The 19,497-nt window shown below is 40.4% G+C and overlaps 1 protein-coding gene across 1 annotated transcript; it reads left to right on the top strand.

The window, feature by feature from the left end:
• The first annotated feature begins 17,776 nt into the window (after window positions 1–17,776).
• LOC122638761 lies at window positions 17,777–18,154 on the top strand. Its single transcript, XM_043831611.1, has one exon. The coding sequence runs from the start codon at window positions 17,777–17,779 to the stop codon at window positions 18,152–18,154; it is 378 nt and encodes a 125-aa protein (XP_043687546.1).
• The last annotated feature ends 1,343 nt before the right edge of the window (window positions 18,155–19,497 follow it).

Below are 19,497 nucleotides of genomic sequence, written 5' to 3'. Positions count from 1 at the left end.
GAGGAAGGGGATGATGGGTTGGGTGATCCAGATGAGGAGGAGGTTAAATTTCTCAAAGTCCGAGAATGTGCTCCAATGAATGTCAAGGATTATGAGTGCACCATGAAGGACTCAAACCTCAAAGCTATTAGGAATAAATATTTCATTCCTTTCGATGTAGTAATACGCCGACCAAATCGATAGGAGAGGGCTTCCTCAACCCGTAGCCCTAAAGTCTGTCTTCACCTTGATGCTTTCAAGGCTGGCTTTCGTTTCCTAGTGTATTGATTTGTGACTGATGTTCTCAATCACTGGGGGTTGGCACCGGGCCAAGTCATGCCTAACTTTTGGAAAGCCATTTTTAGTTTTTTTGTATATATGTCTGTTCGAGGTTGGAAGCCGAATCGCTGGGACATTGGTGTGGGTTAGGAACAATTCAAGTTTTATGATGAATTACCAACCTCAAACAAGTTCTGGAAGGGAAAATTCTTCTTTGCGGTTATCCGGGGAATAGTCTGAGGTCGGGGTGACCAAAGATCAGCCTAAAAGTCATAAATAACGTGGTTGGTCTGACCCGAGATGAACAAGAGTTGGTGAAAGCCACTCTTTGCGGGCCCCGGTTTGACTTATGGAACTTGAAATATGAGGCTTTCCTTTTCAGATGGGGTCTCAGTCCGAGTCAGTTCGACCTCCTTTATCTATTTCCATTACTACTCTTCCTTTGTTTTGTCATGCTTGTCCTAATCAGTCCTTCACTTTGTCTTTTTCTTTTCCAGTGAAGTTGGATCCAGCCAGGTTGAGTGCTATTACCGTAAAATAAAAGGCGGTGAAGCAGGGCAAGAATACAGCTAAGGCTGCAACAAAATCGAGACCCAAGCAAGAGATCGATTCGGGAGATATCCCTAAGAAGGGTAAGGAGAAGGAGAAGGGGAGTGTTGCTGCTCCCCAGGGTAAAGGTACTGGCCGAGATGGGGGCCCTACTCCACCCCCAAAATTCGACACCAGATCCTTCGCACAGAAGGGGAGGATCAAGGAGCATCAGATCCCCGAGAAGTAGGGGAAAATGCGGAGGCAATCCGAGGAAAGCCATTCCTTGGATCGGGTCAGTGAGGGCCAGCTCCCCCTGATCGTGCTTTCCTCCTGAATCGCAACACATCGCCCTTTCCCTTATAACCTAGGTTGGAAGGTTAGTGCCGAAGATTCGGCCTATGATGACTTCGTTGTGGCTCGTGAATTCCTGACTAAAGGTTGTCTCTCCCGGGACACAGCTCGTTTCAAAGCCCTTTCCCACGGTCGGGTCGTAAATTTTGCGTACAAGGATGTGGCCAAGGTCACCCCTCTTCCTCCCTTATCCCTTACTCTCTCTATTTTCTAGGGTTTTGTTAGGGTCTTCCTTTCCTTATCCTCTCTTTCTCTCTATTTTCTAGGGTTTACTTTCCTCTGTCGAGGCCATCCTTCAGGTCGAGGAGCTTATGGAGATGAACCGCAAGCTGGCCCACAGCCTGAAGGAGGCCAACGGGTTCATCACCCTAAATAAGAGCAAGGCCAAGACTGAGGCTGACCTGGGAAAGATCAGGACTAGCCTCTCCAATACTATAACTTTGAATGGTCAGCTTTTGAATGAGCAGACCCATGTTAACGATAGTATCAAGGTCATGTTTGACGAGCTCGAATAGGTCAGGTCGGAGAAGGAAAAGCTCAAGGAAAACTTTACTGCTGAGGAAGGTGCTACTCGGAGGGATGCTGTCGAGGCCTTCAAATTGTTCGAGGAATTTGAAGATTTAGTCTATGAGTACAACGGTGAGGCCTCCTCCCTTGGTGCCAACATGACTTGCCATTTCATTCATAAGGGCAACTCAGGGTATGATTTCTCTGATTACTATCAGTATGACCCTACGGTCGAGAAGGAGGTGGCCGAAGCCGAGGTGAGGATTTTGAAGGAGGAAGCCGAGGCGGACCAAAAGAAGGTTATTGACATCATCCCAGCCCAATCTGAAGCCACCACTCCTTTGGAAGATTTGCAGGGTCTTGACGTTGACATTTCCTGTCGAGCCCCTGCTTCCAATGCTGCCAAGTTTCCCCTCGCTGCCTCCGGTTAGGACGAGGAGGAAGTTGTTGTTGACTGATGCTACTTTTCCTTTTGTATGTTGCTTCTTTTTTTTTTTTTTGTTAAAGTGTAAATGTGGAGTTTCTTGGACGGGTCGGCCATTTTCAAAGCCGACCCATGTTGTATTAAATAATCTTACTGTGGAATTTCTCTTTTCCTTGCGTTATTACCTTTGCTTTTATATGTTGTATTTTCTTCATCTTTCCTCAAGTCGGTAGTCTACTTCATGGGTAAGGACCTTTATTCCTCACGGATGAGGGCTCATCTGACCTTGAGGTCTAGTGATCTGCCTCACGGGTGAGGACTTTGTACCTCACGAATGAGGACTCATCTGACCCTAAGGTCAAGTAGTCTGCTCACGGGTGAGGACTTTTGTTCCTCATGGATGAGGACCTATCTGACATCGAGGTCAGGTCATCCGCCTCATGGGTGAGGACTTTTGTGCCTCAAGACTGAGGACCTATCTGACCCTGAGGTCAAGTAGTCTGCCTCACGAGTGAGGACTTTTGTTCCTTACGGATGAGGACCTATCTGACACTGAGGTCAGGTTGTCTGCCTCATGGGTGAGAACTTTTGTGCCTCAGGGCTGAGGACCTATCTGACCCTGAAGTCAAGTAGTCTGCCTCACTGGTGAGGACTTTTGTTCCTCACGGATGAGGATCTATCTGGCCCTGAGGTCAGGTCATTAAAAAATTTGTGGTGAAAATATTAAGCTGTGAACTCAACTCTTTTCATGTGGCCAGCTAATACCCTCTGTGTCATTACTAGTGAAGGTAATGGTCAGTTCGGACCTTGCCGTCTTCCTGGTCATCTCGGCTACTCTAATGAACCTAGCATGTGCTTTTGCCTTTCGAATTGACTCTTGTCTAGGGCCTCCTAAAATCGTCGAGATGGGAGTGGCTAGTGGTCTGCTCGACTGTCTTGTTTCTTTGCTAGGTTTCGAGTGCCTTTCTCCCATCTCCTCTTTTTCTTTTTTGAGCCTTCTTTCTTTCTTCTGGTCGTCTCTTCTTTCTTCTCTTCGTGCCTCCCGACCTCCTTCTCTGTGGTTCGATCGGTAGTCTCTTCTTTTGTCCACGTACCAGCCCAGGTGCCCCTCCTTGATCAGATTCTCGATCTCTCTCTTCAAATATCTGTAGTCCTCATTGTCATGCCCCATGTCCTTGTGGAATTGGCAATACTTGTGAGGGTTCTTGTCTTCAGCTTTTGAGAACATTGGCCCGGGCCAATTCAATAACCCCCTATTCTCGATCTGCATCAGGATGTCTGACCATTAGTGTTGAGTGGGGTGAACTCGGGACTAGGCGCCCGCTCAGTCCTGGGCTTTTTATTGTCCTTCCTATCAATCTTCTTGTCCTCTTTATCCGAGGCCCTCTTCCTCTCTTGAACCCCGTTTGTTTCATTGCACGTAGCGATGATTTCACCCATGTTGGCAAACTGATGGCACAGGCTGATCAGCTCGGTCATGTTGTTGGTCGTATTCAGAATTAAGGACTTTATCAGCTCGATATCTGTTTGCCACTCTGAAGAGCATTGAATGCCACTGAGTCATCAAAATCAGGAATGTCCAAGGATTCCCGATTGAACCATGAGACGAAATCTTGAATCATTTTGTCTCCCCACTGCTTGATGGCCAACAGGTTTGCCACGGTCTTCTTCTGCCAGAAACTGCTCTGGAATCTTATGACAAAGGCCCGAACGAGTTTGAAAAAATAATCGATTGACTTCGGCCTTAGGTGAGAGAATCAGTAAGTTGTCGCTCCTTTTAAATATGCCACAAAATGTTTGTACAACGCGGTGTTCGACCCGCTGTAGACCATCATGACTAAATTGAAGTAATTGACATGATCGATCGGCTCGGTTGATCCATCATATAGGACAAAGGTCGGCATTTTGAACCCCCTTGGCAGTTCTGCTCCCATGATTCCCTCCAAAAATGGGTGTTGGTTTGTAACCGCTAACATCTCTTCCGTTGAGTTCCTCCCAAAGCTTCGGATCTTTTCATCGAGATCCCTCAGTCGTCACCCGATCTTGATATCTTTAGGTCGAGTTTAGGCGATGTTCTTGATTCATGACGGTTCCCGAAAAGATCCGCGCCTACTCCCCTCCAGCAAGAGACTTCTCCTGCTGCCATTTGAACTCCCTCGAGATTACCTTGAAACCGTTCTCTCTCGTTTCCTCCTCGGACTTCGATCAGGTCGAATTAGTGACCATGACTGAGAACTCGACTAGACATTTCTTCGGTCATCATGCTGTCTCATTTGATCGTGCCGTGGCGGGGTGCGTCTCCTCGCCCGGGCTGATCTGGTCCTCTCTCAGTCCTGTGGCCAGGCCTACCTACCTGCTCCAATGCCGATTGGTGCAGCGGTTGTTGTTGATGTGGCTGGTTCACCTCCACCCGCAATAGATATGACCTCATCATCACATTCATCTCCGCAAGCTGGAGTCGTAGATCATGCACTTGTGCATTGGTCGTAGGAGCGTTTGGGTCTAGGTAGTGTACTCCTAGGATGGCTGGTCGGGGTCTTGGTCCTCCTTGGATTCCTGGAATCGACAATGGTGGTTGGGGGGAGATCTTCCTCGATCAGGGCCTCCGAAGCCTGATGCACCTGGGTCACAGTGCCTGCTGGTAGAAGCATAGCTCGAGTCATCTATCGAGTTACTGGACCTCCATCGATTCGATTCCTCTACGACAAGAGCTCTCCGTGGCTCGACTATCCCCATGGAAGGGAATTATTTGCTCTGTCATGCACCATACTCTACGGCTTTTACGTAGCAATTCCCACAGATGGCACCAATCTATTACGGCAGAATCCGAGCTGCGGTCCACCTAGTCTGGCTGACCTGCGCAGATAGACAACACCAGACAAGAGAGTGCCGGCCTAAGCTAGTTAGTACACTCTGATGCCTAAGTCAGACCACTGCAACAGATAACTCTCAAAAGTTAAGAACCTGAAAAAATGAGATAAGAGAGTCCCCTTTACCTGGGTTGGGCGTGTCCATTTATAGTTTTTGATTTTATGGATCGGTGTGTGTACTACTTGTTCATAAACAGTAATCTCGGCTTCATGTAGTCCTAAGTGTGTTTCTCTAGGTTTGACATGGGTCAAGCTGGCAGTCATGCAGAAAGCGTGACTTTAACCTGATCGGGGTCCTTGGATATGTGTGCCGTTTGAGGCTCTTGGGGTGCGAGGCTGACCTAAGTCGATTATCCCAACCCGAGTTGTTGGGGCTGCCGGTCCAGGCCTTTCTGCACAGTCTTGTTTGACCTAGTCGGTTCGGTCATTGTTCGATTCTCCACGTGTGGCCTGGGATTAGTCGAGTCAAACTATGACTCAGTAGGAGCCAAGTTAATTAGCAAACTATACTTAGCTTTAGAATTGGAATACGATCTCTTAGCTTTTTTCGAAATGGAGATAATGCAAAATTAACCAAGCATTGCAGCATGATTAAGATTATTACCTAAGGAGACTTAATTAATCCTTTTTTCTTATGATCAACTTTTGGAACTTGCAGAGGAGTTCGATGATGTAAAGTGCTACCATGCAGACACGACGAGCATGTAATTTTGTTGTTCATATTGATAAACCAAAATATTACCCGACAACCTGGAAAGGACGAATGGCAGAAAATACTTTTCCTGAACCCGACCCGGAACAATTGACCTGAGCCAACTTAGGAGATGAAAATCGCCGCACTACGAGAATCCCAGTGATGAGTTATAAATCGATAAGCCAATTAGAGGTGTCGTGCAACATATTGGTAGTATTATGCAGCTATGGTAGTTATCTATATTTAAAATATTTAATTATTTTATTGGTGCTATGTAATTAAAGGGGTGAATGTGCGTAGGAGATAATCTAGGAGTAGTTGTATGAGAATGGGAGTCATGGGATGAGTGGAAGATGTAGAAGTTAGATAACTGTGTAGCGGTTGTTGTTGTGCAACCCTATTTATTCTCTTGATTTTAATATTAAGCTGAAAAATATCCTAATTAATCTCTTGAGACAACTTGAGAAGAGGTCGGCTACCGCTAAATTGTGCTAGACGCCATAGCTTCGTCTGTAAAGAAAATCCTATTTTATCTCTCTCTTCCTGTTATTTCTCTCTTTTATATATTTTCTCTTTAGTTTATCCGTGCATGAAACAACTTGGTATTCAGAGTCGGAATGGATCAAAGAATAGCAAGATTGGAGAGAGATGTTTGTGCACTCCAAGAAGGTAAACAACTCATTTTATCCAAGTTGGATGGTCAACAACAAATTCTATTCAAGCTTATTGAGTTGTTCGAGAGATTGAGTCCTCAACCTCCCAACACCAAGTTGTGATCAACGTAAATCCAGAGCTAAAATAACCAGTGAGCAACGTCTTCAACGGGTTGAAGCTCAAATTAATACTGTAATGGCTAGCCAAGAGTGGGTGTATAAGCAAATGCAAGTACATCAACTCTACGATACGATGTTTGAATACCAACAACCCTTCAAAGAGCATTTTGTTAATCAAAACGGCTATTGGCGCCTTCCTGAAAATGGAGGCTATGAGGAACTTTCGAATGTTGTATTCAACAATTTTATGGGCAATTGGGAGCAAGCTTATAAATTATTTGGCATATCTTTTTCATATGATCCTGGTCTTAACAAGGTTGTAAAGATAGAGCCTTCAAGTTTTGACCTTGATGACAAGGTCTAATCTTAAGGGGGGAGGAGTTGTTATGTACAACATATTGGTAGTGTTATGCGGCTAGTATAGTTATCTATATTTTGAATATTTAATTATTTTATTGGTGTTATGTAATTAAAGGGGTGAATGTGCGTAGAAGATAATCTAGGAGTAGTATGAGAATGGGAGTCATGGGATGAGTGGAAGATATAGAAGTTAGATAACTGTGTAACAGTTGTTGTTGTGCAACTCTATTTATTCTCTTGATTTTAATATTAAGTATGCTGAAAAATATCCTAATTTATCTCTTGAGGCAACTTGAGAAGAGGTCGATTACCTCCAAATTTTACCAAACACCATTGCTTCGTCTGTAAAGCAAATCCTATTTTATCTCTCTCTTCCTATTATTTCTCTCTTATTTATATTTTCTCTTTAGTTTATCCATCCATCTAACAATGCCAAACTGACCATCGCAACCGAGTCTGATCCCAAGAATCGGACTGGTTGGGTATCAATATAAACTGAACCCTGAGTCGATAGACTTTTCAAAATGGGCCCACGTTACTTGGCCAAAAGACGAGCCCGCTCCAACAAGGTCGATACATCCCGATCACAAAGAACGACACAAAATGCATTAAGTGGAGACCAAACCAAGCATATGTAAACCTGACTTCATTAACCATCCCCGAGTATCCCGAGGATGGCTCCTAACGGCTCCAAAAATGATGCATCATGGCTCTGCCCACGAAGGCGTACGCGTAAGGAATCTTATCCCCATATCTGACTAAGGCTCCATCATCGCTAGGACTCTAAACCCACAACCTATAAATACCTAGGTAAACTATACCGCTGGGGATCTGAATTCATTCTCTATTATCTGTTGCTAAGAGTGCTGACTTAGGCATCGGAGTATCCAACACCGGCTCAACTCGGTCACTCTTTTGCTAATTATCCCTTGTGCAAGACTGACCCGAGGAGGCTACGACCAACCCGTGGTTGACCCCCAGTTCTTGACGCAATACCTAATATGGGCAAACAGACATCATAGATCAGATCAAGAGGCATGATTTTGGAAGACCACTAGGTATGATCTAAGACGAGGGGATCTCTATCTTTTTGGAGTATTCCGAATTCCCGAATTATATGCTGTGTAAAATCCTGACTTATGCATCAGAGAGTCCCTCGATGGAGAAGACCTATTCACCTTTGCTCATCTGTTCCTCTGTGTAAGTATCCCTTAGAGGGGAGACCCGACGAATTCTTGCCGCAACACATACAATAGCTAAATTTTTTTACGAAAAAGACTGGGTATGCTAGCGGTATACCATATACTAACACCCTATGTGTCTATCTCTCTCTTCCTCCCTTTGAGGGATAAGGGAGTCATTTCAAAGGGGGAAGAGAGAGAGAGAGAGGGTGCTAGCTTACAATATACTGCTAGCATGCCCATTCCACCCTCTCCTATTTTTTTAATAGATATCCTATTAATTTTGATTATTGATTAAAGTAAAGAAACATGAATTGAATTGACATGAGTTTGATGTCAATCTCACACTTCTTTGAGTAATCTTTTTGGGTACATGTCTTGGTAAGTTTGTAAATGATGATATTGTAATCAAATGAAGTTACTTAATTCCAAAAAAAAAAAGGGTAAAGTACACGTACCCCCTTATAATGCACCCAATATTCCTCGTACCCCCCTAAGGTTCAAAAAAGTCCACGTACCACCCCTGCAAATTCCACGTACCACCCCTACTTTACCCCCTTATTCCAGATAAGTCCAAACCGTTAAGTTTAGCCGTTAAGTGCTAAAAACTTGACCATTTTACCCTTTCTTCTATGTTTATAAATTTGAAAAGACCTAATTGCCCTGACCTATTTGTTCATAATATGAAAAGACCTTTTTGCCTTAACCTAATTTGATAAGACCCTTTTACCCCCACTATTTGTTCTTAAGAACCTAACCCAACCTAATTACCAAAATGCCCTTGCTAGGGCATAATTACCAAAGTACCCTCATTTCCCCAAAATCCATCTTCCATTTTTGAAACTCCTCTCAAAATCCAACACAGACTGGTTTTTGTTCTCTGATGGAATCAGTTACCTCTTAGAGAACTTGTGTCGTGAGGCTATTTCCATGTTCTTTGATGGATTCAAAGAAGAATCATCCCACTCAACTTCAAGCATTTGCGCACCATAAGCCGTGTCCAACGAAACCCCATTGTTGAATCGTCCACAATAGCTGAAAACCCAAGAAGGTTTTCATTAGATAGAGGCAAAGTGTCTAGAATGTAAAGGAAAACTCTTGTAACGGAAGCAGAGACATTAACTAAAAAATGAAACGAATTTCATAAACACAGAGTACTGACCCAGTCTGGCTATTGAAAACATGAAGAAGAGCACCCCAACCCAGCAGTCCACTAGACAGATGGGTTCTGAGACAATCTCAATTAGACTCAAAATCCCATTTGTCTGATTGCACAGCAGCAACTCAGATCCCAGTGAACCAGCGGGAGAAAAGATAAAAAAAAAATTGCTATTTTTTGAGATTCAAAAGGAGGGAATCATGGCTTTAACCTCTATCAACATAGGAATCCCAAGTCAAAACAGGCAAGAGGTTACTGAATCCAAATTCCTCTTCACCGAATTGGGTTTGAAACCCTACGAAGGGAAGAAATTACAAAAAAAATAGGAGGAATGAGCAGTGATTGTAGTTTTGAGAAGGGTATTTTGGTAATTATGCCTAGAAATGGAAGATGGATTTTGGGGAAGATGAGGGTACTTTGGTAATTATGTCCTAGCAAGGGCATTTTAGTAATTAGGTTGGGTTAGGTTCTTAAGAACAAATAGTGGGGATAAAAGGGTCTTATCAAATTAGGTTAGGGCAAAAAGATCTTTTCATATTATGAACAAATAGGTCAGGGCAATTAGGTCTTTTCAAATTTAAAAACATAGAAGAAAGGGTAAAATGGTCAAGTTTTTAGCACTTAATGGCTAAACTTAACGGTTTGGAGTTATCTAGAATTAGGGGGGTAAAATAGGGGTGGTACGTGGAATTTGCAGGGGTGGTACATGGACTTTTCAGAACCTTAAGGGGGTACGAGGAATATTGGGTGCATTATAGGGGGTACGTGTACTTTACCCCAAAAAAAAAAGGGTTTTAGGCATAGTCAAGCTTTGCCATGTCAAAAACCAAATTTGAAAAGTGGTAGAAGTTCGAAGTTTAAAAAATATGAAGAATAAGAGTCCAATACATGGTAACTCATACTATTGAAATTTTACATGTAGTTTATCTAGAAATAACACTCATGAAGGAAAAAATTTCCCTGAAAGGTGATGGATGAGAAAAGATTTTTCTCGTCTCGAATAAAGAATTAAACCATTCGTATAATTGGTTTCCTTTTTAGAAGACACCATATACATGTTAAAAATAAGGAACAAACAAAAGAGAAAAAAGAGAAAAAAGAAAGAGATTAAGACTTAGGAGCATAGTTAGTAAATACTCGTATTATATGCGTATCCGAACGTATGAATGAAAAAAACTCCATATTGCGTATAATACTTTAGAGTCGGTAAAATACACGCATTTTAAGAGTCAACGTATAATATTCGAATAAAACACGTATAATACGCATATAATACGTTTACATATATATATATATATATATATATATAAAAAAAAAAAAAAAAAACTAAAAACTATCTTAACCGTTAAACCAATTCTAATACTAATCGTTAGATTAAAAAAAAGCCTAAAATCTACCACGGACCAAACCCTCGTCTTTTCTCCAGTGGCTGGTTCCCCTTCTCCATACCTCTCTGTCTCTTCTTCTTCTTCTTGCGTTCTACCGGCGATTGCAGCGGTGCTTCTTGCGTTCATCAAGTCGGCGATTGCAGCGGCAATTCCTTAAGGTATTTTCCTGATTAGCTCGTAGTGTTTTAGAACCTTTGTCTTTTGATTTAGTTTTTTAAAATTTAATTTATGCTCTTCTCTTCTATTCTCTAAGCTTCAGAAGAAGAAAAGGACTATCTGTTTTGTTTTGTTTTATTTTCAAACTTGTAGTTTTTGGTTTTCTGACTTGGTCAAAAGCTATTGGAGTCTGACAGATGGAGGAGAATTTTTTTCTTGACTTATTTTTTCATTTATTTTTATTTGTTATAGACAATATTTTCTACACTTTTGATCACACGGTGTGATTCACACCACAGCCCTTTTCAAATTTCCAAATATAAAAGAGTAAATTAAGAAATGGGAAAAAAAAATGTAACTGTTTCATGTCTGTGTTTTTGTGCTTATAACATGAAAGTAATAAGAGGGTGATAGTGATGGTAGTGGTGACGGTGGTGGTGGTGTCTCTGTAGCAATGGTAACGGTGGTTCATGACCTATTGTTTCTTCAGACAACCATCACTTTTCCGTACTTGGGGTTGTTTGCCCACCTCATCTTCTTTCTTTTTCCTCTTTATTTTTATAAAAGTTCTTCTTAATTGTAAGTAGTAAATTTTATTAGTTTTTGGGTGATTTGTTAATAACCATCTATCTAAACCTCATACCCATTTAGCCATTTCTTCTTTCCTTTCACACGAGACCTCTCCTAAATCCTTCCATTTGTCATCGGTTGCCAACCAACAGCTCCCTCTCTCTCTAATCTCTATTGCTTTAACAGGGATATAAGCAACATTCATTTCAATCATCCCTTTTGATTAGTCATTTTAAGCTCTACAATAAAAAATGTAATGAATCTAAGCTTGTTAACCAATCAAACTATATATTTAGACTCATCAGTAAATGCTATTATTATTTTTATTAGGTGTACATGTCTGTTGCATAGTGAATATATGCTCATATTTTTGGTCTTGGATTTTTACAGAACAGTCATATTATACAAGTATTAAACACGTATCGTATTATTGCCGTTATGTATTATTGCGTCAGATTTTTGGAAAAGTATTATTGCCGTATAGTCCGTTTGACTGCCGTACGTATCCATTCCCGTATTAATGCCGTTCCCGAACTTACTAACTATGCTTAGGAGGGTTAGATGACTTTATTTTATGAAAAGTCACCACTGTTTCATGGTCTCCAAAAATATTTACTAATTCTTTTGTGGTTATAATATTTGATTAGTATTAGTTGAATTATTAAGATGAGAATCCCAAACGCGAGGCCTAGCGGAAGAAAGGGATCCTCTTTAATGGGTATTATTAAGAGAATTTATAATTTAAACAAACATTAATCTGTCATCAACGTGGGTCACACATTAGATTAAACTATGTATGAAAGGACGGTCATGACAATTGCTTAACATTAAGTAAGACTTTATGTCTCCATTTAGCTATTAATAATCAATTTAGAGTGCCAAGGTGGGTGCAGGGATCCACTTCATGATCATTCACTTTCTCTTTTGATTGAAAATGGCCGGCAGAGACTACTACCTTTTTCCATCTTCATCGGTCAAGTTATCATAAGTGCATTGCCTTGGCAAAGTTGAGCACATCTGGTTTATATGGAAATTTTCTTGAGCTGTTAATTGTTGAGTGATGTTTCTCTTTTTTCACTTTCTTCAGCACGTGCTTCACAAGATCATTAATATTTATGGTCGAAAAACAATTCAATGTTTTGATGGGATGATGATGAGTGTATTATGGCTGTTGAATGCCATTACCATATGATTAAACCTTCTCATCAATTTAATTTTGTATGTCATTTGGTTAGTCATCGGGTCATTTCAACTGGCCAAATAGGTAGGTTTATGTCCAATTTCCTGTCAATCCGGGCAGCGTGCAGCCATGTGCAGCACTTGAGTGAGGTGGTGCGCATTTACCGCCTTACCCCTGCCCAAATGCCTTGCCCGAGCAGGGGTAAGGTGGTAAATGCACACCACCTCACTCAGGTGCTGCACATGGCTGCACGCTGCCCGGATTGACAGGATCTTTTTCAGTCCAATCTCAACCAAGAAAGAAACCCACTCAATTATGCATTCTCCCTATTTCTCTATTTGTGTTAGCAACACATATGTTTGTTGGTCATTCAGGGGTGGACCAATCATTTTGCCCATCCCCCCATGTGTCTAGCGCAAGAGTGTAGAGAACATTTTCCCTTATTTAATATATGGGCAAGAGATCGCTACTTGGTTGCATGGTCTCTACACCAGAGTCTAGGCCAACAGGAGAGCATGCATAGGTATCTACCAAGGGGCAAGGGCATCATTGGGTCATTTCAACTGGCTAAATTTGTAGGTTTATGTCCAGTCTCGCACAAGAAACCACCTCAATTAAGCATTCTCCTTATTTCTGTATGGAAAAAAGAACGAAATTGGTCGCGTGGTTCCTGCTCTAAAACACAAACTATGTGAAATTACCGCTCAACCCCTAGTGAAATAAAAATCTCATTCCTGTTGTTACAACCATGCCCAAACTAGGTCTAATTTGGACTTTGTGTGTAGGGCTGGTAACTGTGTACACTAGAGACCTATGACCTATGAACTGTATGTTGGATTAATGTGTCCATCAAATCCGGTTTGTTCTGGTACGGTCCGGTTTACATTGTATTGAACTGTTTACACATTTTGACTTAATATTATCACATGCGATATAAACTTTTTAAGCATTATGTGTCTATACGTTTAACTTAAAATGGTAGTCACAACTAGGATTTAGTTAGGCACCCTTATCATATGGTCGTCGCATTGGGTGTGCCTAGACATGTTGATGTCAGGGTATGAATGTGAGTGCACATCATGTTGTGCATTGGCGAAGAATCTGATTTGTAGATTCTCTCATGTATTACTGCCAGATGTAGGATGGGATAGACATGTGTTACTAAGACCTTGTATCTGAGAGAACCTCGTCACTAGGAAATGTGAACGCATTCTTTGGATCATCAATGACTGAGATTCAAGATAATCAAAGCCGGTATTCTGGGAATGCGCAAACATTTTGTGAGTGAGAGAGTTGCTCAACATGGTTACCACTGTCCGATTAGGGAACATCAATTTAGAGATTGTCTCGTTGGATTAGAATTTGGATCCAGTACCATTTTAGAAGTGGTTTTTGCAAAACCTATTTTCACATAAAATGATACATTATATGTAATATTTATTAAAAATGTTTTATCATGTTTTGCAGGTTCCGATCCCGAACACAGACGCTCTGATATGAACATTAGGGATGTAAACGGATCGAATTCGGTCAGATAGTGGCATTATCATATTCGTATTCGATTATATTCGGACGGATTCGGATAGTATCCTATCGGTTTTCAGACAGATTTGGATAATTTTTGGATACTGATTTTTTGAATACGGGTTCTCCTAAATGGATATGAATACGGGTCGAATATGATTTTTTGATTATACGTTGACATAATTTACTGTTTTTATGATGAGGGTTAGGGTTGAGACTTGAGAGTTCAGTAACTACCCTTTCTTCTACTCTTCTTAGTCTTTTATTCTCTTACGTTTTTTACTTTTGATTTTTTAATAGATATGTAATTCCATGTCTCACATTGCATAAAACAATATATATAAACCAATAGCAAATCTAGAAAAAGAATCACATTATCTTAACTTATAAATTTATAAAAATAGGATAACAAAATCCAATAAGGCAACTTAAAAGGATAGACAAACACAGAGTTATATTTCAGATATTTTATTACCGTCAGATTGCTAAACGAATCGGATAATAATCGGTCGGAAAGGGGGATTATCATATTCATATCCGATTAGTTTCGGACGGATTCGGATTCTCCTAAACGGATACGAACGCGGATCGAATACGGATTTATGAATATCCATTTACATCCCTAATGAACATGTACTTTGGAATGGGGTTTGGCAGTACATGTCCACATATCCTAGATTTCATAATGATGATGTTGATTAGTGGTGGGCTGGTACATAATAATTTATTATTATGTAGGGGTAAATTTGGAATTTGCTAATTAATTTATTGTTTATTGAATTTAATGGATGTGGTGCTAATTATATTTATCCATTAAATATAAAATAAATAATTAATTTACTATTCCCTTTAGGATTCTGCTTCTTCACCAATTAGAGGCCCATCAAGTTTAAATAGGCCCAAGTCAAAGAGGAGAGAGAGAGTCAGACTCTCACTGGGATTTTCCAAGTAGGGTCTTAGAACCCTACTTATATAAACACACCACCAGGGGGGACGCCCTACATAGCATTCCAGTCTTGGGCGACTTTTGGGTCCCTCCCCATTGGACGAAATTTACTCTCTCTCTCTCTCTCTCTCTTCTCTTTCCTTCATCTTGCTCTCTAGCTTTTGAGAATTAGGGTTTTGGAAACCCAAATTTGCGCTTGAAGATCTAAAGAGAATCTTGGATGGACTTGAAGAACCTTGGCTGCACCTAAGGAGGTTCAAGGTTGTTTACCTGGTATGCTCATTGGAGGAGCAACACTTGAGGCTTAACAGGTTAGCAAGTTTTTTTATTTCTTAGTAATTATTTGATTTGTTATCCCATGGGATGTGAAAGAAAACCCAAATCGATCTCTTTTCGCTGCGCATTCGAGCATGAGACGGTTTCCTTTTTCCATGGGATCAAAAAAGATGTTTTTCTTTTCTTGTTTATTTTCCATAATATTTATGGGATAAGAAAAGCGATGAGTTGTATTAAATGTTTATACCAAACTCAAGTATAAGGTTTATTGGTTTCACATGAGCAACCATGGATGTGATCAAGAAAATTCAACCTGCTTTATCTTTTCAATCCCTATGGGATTGGGTAAACCAAGTAATGATCTCACGATTGTCTACAGTGTGGTATCAGAGCCACTCTTTTCCATCCATGGGTAACAATCTTGGCATGCAAGATTTAATTTCTTGAATATGGTTACCCTTTCTTGAATCTTTTGGAAAGATGAAAGAAAGTTAAAATTCTGTTTTTTAGTTTCCCATAAGGTTTCTTGCTTTTCTTTTAAATAAAAAGGGATGATTTGGGTTTCTTTGATTAAAATGGAAATGAAAAAGAGATGTAAAAAATCTGTTTTTCAATTCCAAATGGGAATATTAAAAACCCAAGCAACCATGGTTGCATGCTTTGCAAACAACCATGGCTACCTGTGTGTATACCCAAATCACCAAAGCCCTAGCACCCATGCCTTTGTGCCCTTAAACCCCACGCCTGCAAGACAACGACCATGCGGCTTGCTACCTGCCCATGGGTAGACCACGCGTGCAACCCGCCCCGTGGCTGTGCAAGTGCATGGCCTGCACAAGGTGCAGCTTTTCATTGGCACGCGACATGCGCAGCCATAGCAGTACAGCCGCAGCCTTTGGCTTCCCCGTTGTGCCGCCCTCTTTTGCTGCCTTGTCGTTCTTGCTGTGCACTATGATTTTGTGTAGTTCTTCCTGTGACAAAAAAAAAAATGCAGAATTAATGTTTGTGGGAAGAAGATGAGTGAATGAGGTTTCTCTTCAGCCACTTTGGTTTAAAAGAGTTTTAAATGGAATGTGGGATCTAGGATTATTGGTAACATGTGATGTTGGACTGTTTTATTATTTTATGTGGTGGTTGATCGCATGAGATGTGCTAGTATTGGCTAAATTAACTTGTTATTTCATATGATGCCTTATGTGACAATTAATGTTGAATAATTGTGGTAACCATGGTTCTTGAAATTATTATTTGCAATGACTTGTTGATTATGGGATTGGCTTTCTAATAATATGCATAGTTAAATTGACATGAGTTATTTTCATGGGGTAATGGGTGGATGTGATGCTTCTCTCTTTCCCCCTTTTTTTATAAACAAATATACTCTACCCTATGGGTAGCCCAAATGATGGGTTGGTTTCTCTATGGGGGGTTTCTTTATCTTTGAAAGAAAAATGTATAGATTTTTCTTTAGATTTTAAATGTAATTTTTTAGAGGAGATGAGATTTTCCAGTGCATGTTGATGATGATCCGCATGTATTCAAAGTTTATAGAGATGATGATCGCCAACTTTGAAGGAAGATCGGATGGAGGACGTGATCGAGTTGAAGCATGTGCATACTATTTGCGACATCCTTAGCATGATGATGCACCCATGAAGATTATTAAATTTTATTTTTTAATGGGAGAGAATAATAATCACTTCTATTAAATTGTTGTCATCCTATAATCATGTTTAATCAATGTTGATTAATTGCTATGTTTATTACCATCCATGTTATGATGTGAGAGTTTACATTATCCCTCTTTGATGATAATACATGTATGATATGGTTAGTGTAGGTTAGTAGACATATCTATGGCCTCCTATTGAAGGTAAGTGCAGAGGTTGTGTGATATGACCTTGCATACGCCAAGAGGACATTGCCAAGTTTATTATCACATGATCACCTATATTTATCTCTATCTAGATAAGTTAGGGTATGGATAGTGAGAGAGCACTGCGACAGTGAACCATCTTTCATGATTCCATGATTCTAACTAATGTAATAGGTATATATATGACTTGGATGTATGTCAGACCACAGGATCTGGACATGACCCCCAGGTAGTCGAAAATATTGGAAGCCCATAAGACGAACAGATTAGTCCACACTACCATGGCATGTTTAATGATTCTCGACAGAGTATGTTATGCATGCAAGGGTTGTAGGTATCCAATTTATTTTTTAGGTCATGAGGAAGACTTAAATTACAAAAGACCATTGATATTGTTTGCTCAATTTTTATCGATGGTTTTTAATATGCGTGTGGGTTACTTGTACATGTGAAGATTCTAATTCAATGGCTGTCAGTAATTTCAACTTATTAGCACTCATTAGTGAATACAAATTAAATGGAATAAACTATGTTGATTGGTACCAGAGCATTAAATTGCTCCCGATTACAGAAGGTCTCTTCTCCGTTCTTGATGAACAAATTTCTCTTGAACCCCACCATGATGATTTTGATGAACATGAGAGGATGCAGGATTTCCTTATCAGGGATTCCAAGGCTTCCCTCTACATTCTAGGATCATTGGAACGATCAGTAATGGACTCAGTCAAGGGTATACATACTGTAGGGGGAAAATGGATAAGCTTGCTGAATTATTCAATAGACAGCTGACACATGCCCATTACGAGGTGGTGAGTCAAATCTATAACTGCAAAATGGCCCAAGGGACTCCAGTAATGGACCACATCATGAAAATGATAAATCTATTTGAAAACTTGGAATCCATGGGGACTAGTTTTGACCTGCAGTACAAGACCAATGTGATCTTATCATCTCTCCTTTCTACCTTTGCACCATTTCGCATGTCATATAAAATGACAGATGAGGAACTAGAGCTCACTAAGCTTGCCAATGCATTAGTGGAGGCGGAGAAAGCCTTGAAAAAGGATAAGTCTGAGATCAATGCAACTGATGTAAAACCTTCTTCAAATGGGAAGAAAGAAAAAAGGTAATAAGGGCAAAACCCTGAAACCCAAGGGTGGGAAGTCTGGCAAGAAGAAAGCAAAAGACAAGTGCTTCTATCACAAGAAAGAAGGTCACCAGAAAAGAAATTGTTGTGCACTTCTGGCCACTGTGAAAGGCAAGAAGCCAAATGATTTAGAGACTGCTAAAGAAGGTACATATGATGTAAACATTCTTTATGAGTCAAATTTGTCCTTTGAACCGATAAATTCTTGGTTGGTGGATAGTGGTTCCACTATTCACATTTGCAATATGTTGCAGGGGTTCAAAGAGACAAGGAAACTGGAAAGAAATGAGGTGCGTCATCCAATGAACACTGGAGCTAAAGCCATAGGGATGGCTATTGGAACAGTTTATTTACAATTTGATTCTGTTAATTTAATTTTAAAGTATTGTTATTATGTACCCTTTTTCAAGAGGAAGATACTCTCTATTTCTAGACTAGTTATGAATGGGTATAGTTTTTCCTTTAACTCTAAATTGGTTATTCATTTAAAACAATATTTTTGTGGCATCTAGATATTAGCAAAGTGGTTTGTATTTCCTAGATTGCCTTATTAGAACGAATGTTATTTTAAATATTGATTTGAAATATAAAGCAGCTCCATTGAACTCAACATATGTGTGGTATATAAGATTAGGTCACATTAACATGGACCAAATCAGCAAGTTAGTAAAGGATGGGCCATTAGAGAGTCCAAGGATCGAACCATTTTCTACCTGTGAGTCGTGCCTTCAGGGCAAGATGACCAAGAAACCCTTTAGCACTAAAGGTACTAGAGTCACAGATTTGTTAGAGTTGATACATACTAATGAGTGTGGACTCATAAATATATAAGCAAGGTATGGATTTGAGTATTTCATAATATTCACCGATGATTACTCGAGATATGGTTATATCTACTTGATGCATAGAAAATCAAAGGCCTTTGATAAGTTCAAAGAATTCCAAGCCAAGGTTGAAAGATAGTTGGATAAGCGAATCAAGTTCTTACGATCAAATCATGGAGGAGAGTATATGGCGGATGAATTTAAGGAATACTGTAAACACCTCATTTTATCTTTTCCCCCTAGAGGTAATCCATAACGATGATTAGTACCCTCCAAGGCCTACAGCCGGTGTATCTATAGATGTAGCGTCAGTGTGCACTACCCGAATCCATTCACCGATCGTCGACTCCCCTTGCAGGAGCCCAAACCAGTGCCTCCAAGACATCTAAGAATCCCTGGAAAGGCTAGCCCTTACCTAGACCCCTTGGAACAAGCCTGGCCTAGCACAGAACCTGGCTAAACAACCCTTTCATCCTTGTCTACATCAAAACCCAAGTCGACA

This window comes from Telopea speciosissima, chromosome 9 (assembly GCF_018873765.1).
Source record: "Telopea speciosissima isolate NSW1024214 ecotype Mountain lineage chromosome 9, Tspe_v1, whole genome shotgun sequence".
Classification (NCBI taxonomy): domain Eukaryota; kingdom Viridiplantae; phylum Streptophyta; class Magnoliopsida; order Proteales; family Proteaceae; genus Telopea; species Telopea speciosissima.
Note: the sequence above shows the minus strand (reverse complement) of the source record. Positions and strands in the feature narration are given on the sequence as shown.

Excerpts from the sequence above, each read along its gene's own strand:
- LOC122638761 (XM_043831611.1), top strand. The coding sequence starts at position 17,777 with ATGGATAAGCTTGCTGAATTATTCAATAGACAGCTGACACATGCCCAT.